Source organism: Gavialis gangeticus, unplaced genomic scaffold (assembly GCF_001723915.1).
Source record: "Gavialis gangeticus isolate Ggan-Ray unplaced genomic scaffold, GavGan_comp1, whole genome shotgun sequence".
In the NCBI taxonomy this organism is placed as follows: domain Eukaryota; kingdom Metazoa; phylum Chordata; order Crocodylia; family Gavialidae; genus Gavialis; species Gavialis gangeticus.
This window is the reverse complement of record NW_017728996.1, coordinates 31,706,465-31,715,365: the sequence shown is the minus strand read 5'-3', so window position 1 is coordinate 31,715,365 and position 8,901 is coordinate 31,706,465. Positions and strand designations below refer to the sequence as shown.

At 42.5% G+C, this 8,901-nt stretch overlaps 1 protein-coding gene across 1 annotated transcript in view; it reads left to right on the top strand.

Moving 5' to 3' along the window:
* Positions 1–7,409, top strand: part of RSL24D1 (ribosomal L24 domain containing 1) — a 15,769-nt gene extending 8,360 nt beyond the window's left edge. The window contains exons 3-6 of the mRNA XM_019504243.1: positions 1,949–2,021; positions 2,962–3,025; positions 3,448–3,533; positions 6,915–7,409. Coding sequence (XP_019359788.1) covers positions 1,949–2,021; positions 2,962–3,025; positions 3,448–3,533; positions 6,915–6,988 — 297 coding nt within the window. The 3' untranslated portion in view covers positions 6,989–7,409. The remainder of the gene's footprint in view (positions 1–1,948; positions 2,022–2,961; positions 3,026–3,447; positions 3,534–6,914) is intronic.
* Positions 7,410–8,901: the final 1,492 nt, after the last annotated feature.

The window sequence follows — 8,901 nt, the reverse complement described above, 5'->3', positions numbered from 1 at the left end:
CCCCCCCCCCCCCCCCCCCACTTGCCACTTGCCTCACCCTCCAGCACTGGCTGAAGAAATCCCAGACCAAATGCCATCTGCTCTTACCCTCCTCCCATTGTGAAAATAGTGCTGGGGCTGGGAGGCAGTGCAGACAGAAGTTACTGAGGGTGCTCCATTTTAGAGCATTTTTGCCTGAACCTTATGCAGTGAGGGTTCAGATTTTTGCAGGATCAGCTATCTTTGAAGCACTCTCCAGCCATGCACTTCTATTTGTAGAGCACTTTCAGGGGCCAGATCGGGCAAAAATTATCACTTCTGTCTGTGCCTATAGGCTTCCTGTGTTTCTCTCATACAAATAGTGTGTGTGTGTGTGTGTGTGTGTGTGTGTGTGCGCGCGCGTGCGCTAGTCTCTTAGATTGTTTGGTACTGAGCGAGAGAGCAAGTGCCAGGACACAATGGCTTAGCCTTTAGCACTGCATTCTTTTTTCCTGCTGCTGAGGTACTTAATCAAATGAAGATGTTGAGATAGAGCGGAGTTTAAAGGATTGCTGTTATATTTACAGCTTAGCACTGCAGTTTCAGCGCACAGAATAAAAACATTGTTTCTTCAGCCTCCATTTTTCAAAACTGATTCTTGGGAAGATTTCTTAGCAAAAACTGTGAATGATGGTTGCTTGTGTAAGAACATACAGAAGTGGTGTTTGGGCATTTGTCTTCTCATACAAGAATGGAAAGTGAGAGGATGAAAGCCCAGGAAGTACTTTGGTAGTGGTTCTCTATGTGTCTTTAGACAGTCCACTGTGAGGGTAAGTGTCCGTGCACTGCCTTGGTGGATATAGTCTATTTGCGTAGATACATTCAGATAATCTGGAAGAATTCTCCTGGGTTTGTTTTTCTGGTAGAAGGAAAACCTGAACAGACTTGTCTTGGGCCATCAGCTCTAGGAGTTGGTATGCCCAAATGAAGTGCCCGATAGGCATTAGGCTGAGGCAGCCTTTGGACTTTTCTGTTCAGGGTATAAAGCAACTACTACTCAGTTGAGTTGGGAAGAAATCTCCCTCCAGGAGTCAATCCATCTACAATTGTCTATCTCCTCTTTCTATATTTCCAATCTCCTTCCACTATTCCCCACTGCCCAGCCAGAGGTGTCTTGTAGCCCTTTACCCCTGCACATACATTTGAATACTGAGCCCCTGAAGAGCCAAGAGTTTACAGTGCTGACACTGCAGTCAGGGAGCTGCTGTGCACACATGTAAGCATGCTCTGTAAGCTCCCTCAATCTGCTTGGGGACAAGTGGCACTAGCGCCTAGAGCAGCCCTGATTGGCTGACCCAGACTGCTCAGGGTCAGTTTGTCTGCCTGTAGACAATATAGGGGATTGTGAAGGGGGCATACTCTGTTTTCTGCTCAACGGGAGCAGTAGAGTCCAGCCCAAATAGCAGAGTCTCGTGGTGGTGGTTGGGGGGAAGGAGGTGGTTCAGGAGCAAAGCACCCTGAGATCTGCTGGACTCTGCTGTGGCTTCTCCTGGAGGAGAACATGTTCGTTTCCCTCTCCTAGGAGAAACTCTCTGTTCAGGTGCAGGGACGCTTAGTCCCAGCTGTGCATGTGGCCCTGGGTGTTTTATGCACCCCCAAGGCTTTGGGATCACAGCAGCCGAGATCCTCAGGTCTTGGGTGTTTCATGCTGTACATGGTGCACCCCTGTGGCTGGGAGCCCTGTCAGCTGTTGGGGTTTCACAGCCACAAGGGAGGCCCTGCTACACGTGCAAATTATAGCTGGTTGCTATCAAGCTTTAAAGTTAGTACATATTTTTGAGGTCTGACTTTATAGCTGATTGGAACTTTTTATTTTGCACGTGTGGCAGGTCTTGAGGTAATTGTGCAACGTGCAATGTGTAGAGGTCTGTGTATCATCCATCTAATGCTTCTAAATACAAGCTGTGTAAACTTATCTCCTTTAATTCAGGATAATTCATTTGAGTTTGAAAAACGTAGAAACGAACCAGTCAAATACCAGAGAGAGCTGTGGAGCAAGACTGGTAAGTCATTTTAGAAATGCCAACTTTTTCTTTAAGGCAGGTACAAAAGAGTTGTTCTTTCCATGCATAGTTTTCAGAAGGTTTCTTGAAACCTTGATCACATACTTATAATTAGTTTTTGGCAAGTAATAGGAACCTTCAGTCTCCAAATTAAAGGTTTTTTTTTAAATTGTGCATCTATACTACTAAATAATGCTTGGTTTTTGAATAAGTAGCAAATTTTTTTGCCATGCAATTTCCACTCCCAGTATAAAGGGATTATTGATTTTTCTGCTTTCAGAAAAGGAGTTATTACTGTTCCGTTAATTCGTTACATGTATAAATATCTCAGCATGATGCTTTAGTTGTCTTTGCATGTTTACAATAAAAAGTAATAGGTTAATATGACAGCATGTTTGTCCTGTAGAGTTTATTGCTATGCCTGCCCTGCCTACTTTAGTTATAGCACTGTCAATCAACGTGGGTCTAAATCAGTCTTTTATAAATCTCCGTAAGTATAAGCAAACATTCTTGTTCATAAAATAGAAGAAATAGAAATGAATTTTGTTAAAAAAATTGTTCAGTGCCTCCAATTGCTAATATTCCTTTATATCAAGGATTTTCATTTTATGATTTTTTTTAACATGACCAAATTTTTGAGAGGGACTGGTGGAACGGTGGGTAAGGAGTTCTGTTTAAACTTATTGTAAAAGGTAGTTGGAGAATAATAAGGAGCATCAAACTGGCTTTTAATTATGGCCATGTCCAGTAGAAGACACAACTTCTTTCCTTGTGCACAAACGGCATTAGATATGGTTTCCATTCTTGGGGCTGCATATATTACATTACCATAAAAACTCTTTAAATAGAGTTTGGTTCAAATTATTTCATGGTTTTAATAATGAATTATCAAACCATATGCAGGTAAAATATGTCTAGAAATGTTTTTGCTTTGTTGTAGTTGATGCAATGAAGAGAGTGGAAGAGATCAAACAAAAACGCCAAGCTAAATTTATCATGAACAGGTGAGTAGGATGAAGATTTTTTGCAGTAGTACTGAGAGATCCAGGCCATGTTGTATTGAACAGGTGTTAAGTGAAAAAAATTCTCTTACTTGAAAGAAATGATGCTTAAAAAATGTAAATAGGTAATTGCTTCCTACACACAAATGTAGAACAAGGTCTTTTGTCACACGTTAGTTTGAAATGGGACAAACAAGTCTGCATAATGTTGACTGTCCAGTAGAAGCTGTATTCTGAAACTTTGGCAGAGGGTAGAAACCCTGTTGTTTTGTTGATTCTCTCTCTCGTTTGTTTCCCATAAAGTCCTAAAAGATGAAATATAAAGTTTTGCTAAAATTCAAAACATGCCATGTATACAAATTATTATAAAACATACTTTTCATTTAGCAGATAATCTAATAAACAACAAACTCATTTTCCTATAGGTTGAAAAAGAGCAAAGAGTTGCAGAAAGTGCAAGATATCAAGGAAGTCAAGCAAAACATCCACCTTCTCCGTGCTCCTCATGCAGGTAAGAGCTGGTTTTATCGGTTTGCTGGCAGAGTGGTTTGTGTATAATTCTATGAGCAATATTCATTATTTAATGATCCTTCTGGAGACAGAGGGAGGCAGGAGTGTTTATGGCCCCTTCATACTTGATCTGCATGTTCCTGACTGGGAAAACCGCTGCTGGGAGGTTCTACATTCAAAAGTTTTGGATCCCATCACCATTTTATATATATTTTTATTGAAAGAAATTGCTTTAGGAATCTAGTGATTTCCCAATTCAGAAAGATATATAAACTAATCAAACTGCTTTCCCAGATCTATAGTTTTCCTAAACCTGTAGATCAGTTTAGCTTTTTGCATACAGAAAGCAGTCATTAAACCACAGCAGCCAACTTTCCTCCTTACCATATATCATTTACACCCCAATTATGTGCAGAAAAACTCAAAATTATGCAAAATAACTTTTTTTTTTTTACAAGTTAAACTAAATATAACCTTTAGAAATATGTGCAGGTACTTTGTATGGTTAGGGTTAGGTGTGGGGGGGGGGTGTGTAGGAGGCATTTGTGAAGGTGGGTGTATGGTGTTTGCGGGGGGTTGTGAAGGAATATTCGTAGGGTGTGTGTGTGTGTAGATGTGGGATTCTTGGGGAGTGTGTGATACGGTAGTATCTGGGGTTTGTGAAGAGTGTGGGCAAGTCTGGGGGGGTATGGAGGGGTTTGTTGGGGGGATGGGAGGTATAGGGGGTTTGTGGGTAGGTGTGGGTAGCAGCAGGCCCTTGGGGTGCTCATGGCCGTGGCAGGCAGAGCCCCTGGTGGTGCTTGCCTGTGGGTGAATCCCACGGCCTGTGTGTGCTGGCATGGAGCTGGCCCAGCCCGCTAGTGCATGCCTTTGAACCATACTGGGCTGGCTCCATGCCAGCACATGAGGCTTGTGACACTTCATCCAGGAGCTGTGCACCATTGGGCTGGGTAGACTCTCTGCCTTCATGTGCAGGTTTCTGCTGGAGTGCTAAAAGATCTACATGGAGGCATGGAGCCAGCCAGCCCGGCCTGATGGCGAATGGAACGGGAGCTGTGCACCTTTGGGCTGGATGAGCTCTGTGCCTCGATATGGGGCTTCCAGCACTCCAGCGGGAAGCCACATGTGGAGGCAAGCAGGAGCCTGCCTGGCCCAGTGGTGCATGACTCCATGCCTCCATGTGTGGCTTCCTGCCCAGCCCAGTGGCGCATGGCTCTTAGTCCACATGCCATCAGGGCGGGCTGGCCCTCTGTGTGGGACTTCCAGTGCTCCAACAGGAAGCTGCACATGGAGGCACAGAATTGCATGCCATTGGGCTGGGCAGGCTCCTGCTTGCCTCCACATATGGCTTCCTGCTGGAGTGCTGGAAACCCCATGTGTAGGCAAGGAGCGGGCCAGCCTAATAACGTGTGACCCACACCCACCCACACACCCCCATGCCTACCCCCAAACCTCATGTGTGTGCTGCGCCACCCCCACCCACTCCCCTGCAGGCAGGAACTCTCCTTCCCACTTACCCAGCTATCCAGTAGCACAGCTCTGTGCTTCTACATCATGGGGTTTCCAGATGGAGTGCTGGGAACCCCACGGAGGTGAAGGCACAGAGCCTGCTGTGGTTAAATTATAGAAAATTATGTGGTTATGTGTGGTCATACCTTTTATGTACAACTTTGTATGGGTGCATAATTCCCTAGGATGTAATCATTACTTTTTTGCCCTGTGCTGCTCTTACATTAGTTCACTATCAGATGGGCACCTTGCATCATTTTGCTGTATGCCCACACCAAAAAAAAAAATTGTGAGGCTGCAGAGGGCCCTAGGCTGTGTGTGTGTGTTGGAGACGTGGGGGTGGGGGGTAGGGGGGTGGCAAGTGGGTGGCAGGGAAGGCAGCAAAGGAAAAGTTGCTTGACCAGCCCCTGCATCCCCCACTGCCTGTCCTCTACTATTGCTTTCCCCAAGGTAGCGGTGGGGAGATAAATTTAAGATGATTAGATTCCAATAATTAGATTCTATACATAGAAATTATAAAAAAAAAATAAATTTCCCATGTATAGAATATAATTATTGGGGTATTGTCTTAAATTCAGGGTAATCTTGGATTCAGATAAATAGTTTATTGAAGTTGTATGTCCCAATGTGTTGTAGTTAAACTAGTAGACAATGAAACCAAACTATAGCTGAAAGTTGGACAGATAAGAAATTTGTACTCCCTATTTGTAAGTAAAACTTTTTTTTTCAAATTGACTTGCAAATATTTTTCTTTTGATCCTAATTCCTTACTATAAACAGTTATATGTCTTAAACAGTGCTGGTAAATTGTATTATATAAGGTGGTTCTAGTGAGCTGCTATTTTTTTAAACGTTGAGTGTGGGGCACATTTTCAAATGAGCTCCTTTTTGTCCACGTAGCTGTGTGCAAATTGGGTAGCTAAGCAAGTGTAAACCCAAGGTTATTTGGGATGCATATATAAAATGGAGAGTAGCTGAAAATAACTCGTCAAATATTGCTTGATAAAAGCTGTTGGTAAATTAATCTTATTGCATGTTCATGTGACAAATTAAAAAAAAAATAGCATTACTTTACATTTCCTTGTTTGAAATGGTTATATGTTACACTGTTCATTAGAGCACATTGACTTCTGCCTTGCAGCTTGCTTGCAGTGTGTAGTTTAATACGTGTATGAACAGGAAACATGGTTTTGCCCATGTTAATCTTTTTTTTTTTAACTCTATTTCATCCACCCTTGAGGTCTTTTTTATTAGGGAAAGAATTCTGTTAGATCTGAAGGAGCAAGCAGTGGTCTCCCAGTTCTGTTTCTTTTAACAAAGGAGTGTGGCATAATAATGTGTAGTATTCCCTTTTCCCAAGGGCTTATTGTGGTGTTGCTTCAGTGCTCCCAGCCCTGCTAGCAAAAGAATGCAGGATTAGTAATCAATCCTGGATTTTTTTAACATTACGATGGTGCTGAGCATTGCCATTAGGCCTCAAACTCAGTGTTTCTGAGAATTTAAAAATATTTTTCTGGGCATGGTCTAGGAACCAGCTTATCTTTTAAAGATGATACTCTTCTTTCTGCTATTATGTGAAGTTCTGGTTTATATTACCAAGGGGTAACAGATCTCCATTGTGGTGCTGAGTGCATTATACAAAAATTAGGTTAGTTTTAGTTATTGCATATAAATAGTAACTGCTCTGCTTTTTATTAAAACTATTTGTCAATATGTACAGGTGGTGATAAAGTTGTATAACAAGTATCTGTCCCTTGTATTAGACCAGGGGTTTGCAGCCTACAGCCCAGGGAGGCTTTGCCCACATAGTAGCTGGGCTGTGAGAAGTTATACCCACATTTTAAAATTATCTTGTGTTTGTTTATTTCTGAAGGCAAAGCAAAACAGTTGGAGGACAAAATGGTACAGAAGCTACAAGAGGAGGTGGCTATGGAGGAGGATGCCTAAAGTTGTACATTTTCTGTTCTTGCCTCTTTGGTGGTAGACTATCCATCCATCCCCTACCGCCACATTCAGAATTGGACATCTGCATTATTGAGTTGCTTTTTATATGCATTCACTGAAATAAAAGGTGATTTAAATGCATGCCCAATTCCCCTCTTTTTCTGTATTCTGTCACCTGTGAAACACCAAGTATTGTAAATGTTTGATTGCATATTTTAAGGTAAGGAACCTTTCTCTGCCTAATATTTGAAGAAAAATACCCTTTATTGAATAGTGGCTGTTTTGTCAGTAACTCAGTACCATTTGCAATTACAAATGTGAGGTAATGGACGTGAAACAAGTTGTCCTATAGATTTTGACAACACTTGCAATTTTGTAATTATGCAAAACACATTGTCAATAAATAAATGAATACAACATTTCATTTGAGATAATGTCTGTCCTTTCTCGTCTGGGAGGGATGATTTAATTACCTGTTTCTCTAATAATTCAAGGTATAATTAGCTTCATTGGCAATTTTCCTTATTGGCCCAGGGCTTTTCTAATTTGCTATGCCATTCTGTCCACTGGTGAAAGGGGATTAATTCACCATAATGTTTACAACGTAGGGTAATTTCAGACGCTTTCTATATTTATTACAATGGACTAATTGCTTTTACTGTATTCCATACATGGAAATACAGAACTTAATATGTAACAACATGTCACTGTTTTTGTTCCTTCTTTTTTGTATTCCAGTTACTTGTTCTTTGGGTGGGGGGGAGGAAGGGGGTCAGTGGCTGTTTAATCTTAGAACAGCTAATGCTGGTACAAATATTCAAACTGGTGGCATCTTGTTTGGAGATTAAGTCATTACCTCTGTAACAAGTGGAACTTGAAACTGCGCCACATAACCAGGCTGATTCAAAGGTACAATACCTTTTGTTTACCCATTTATGCTGCAATTTAGTGCTCAATTATTTTGCCAGAGAAGATCATATTAAAGTGTTGAAGAGTCATGAAAGTGGGTAGATGTGTCTTCCTTCAGTTTATCATCAGTGTCATATTCAGATAAAAGCTTTAAATGCTTGACCATTTATTTATAACATAGTGAGCAGGGAAGCTTATCAGAACCACTTAAAGTAGTGGTTAATTTCTTGGTACTGCAAGCTGTGTTGAAAATAGTAATTTAATTTTTTTACGTTATTCCTGATTTTGAGCAACATTCAGGTAGAAAATTACCATGTATTGGAATTGATGTATCAATATGTTGTGTGTGTTAAATTCCAAATTTTAAATTGTCTGGTAAAAGTTGTATTGGATGTCGAGGTGTACTGATACAGTGGTCTGATTTCGGATCAGTACTGATATACTGGCTGTATTGGATCAGTAAAGAAAACTCGCTGTATTGGATATCGGCCCGATGGGGCCAATAATTTGGCCAATAAATGTCTGTGCTGTGCGCAGCTGCAGCGTAGCACTCAGGCAGTGAGGAGCAGAGCTGGTAGCATGGAGAGCTGCCTCCAGCTGGTATGTCTGGTGTGGTGGAAGGGGAGTGGGGAGGGAAGGGGCATGGAGGGGTGGCAGATCAACGCCCCCTGCGGTGAAGGAGGGGACAAGGGCAGGGGCAGGCTGCATCCACCCCAAATTTCACCACTGTTCCACTCCCAGCGCCACCAGCTTCTCAGCGCAGCCCCAGCTCTTCTTGGCACGTGTGAAGGCAGAGTGTTGAGCTGGTGCTGCTTTGGGCAGCTGGTGTGGTGGCAGTGGCACTGGGAGTGGAGTGGCAGCGAAATTTGGGGTGGATGCAGCATCCTCCCAGTGCTGCTTGTGCCTGCTCCAAGCCCAGGCCCTGCCAAGAAGATCCCCATGCAGCCCCAGCTGCTGCATGTCCCACCCAGCGCAGATCTGAGCGGTACATGCCCTCCTGGAGCAGC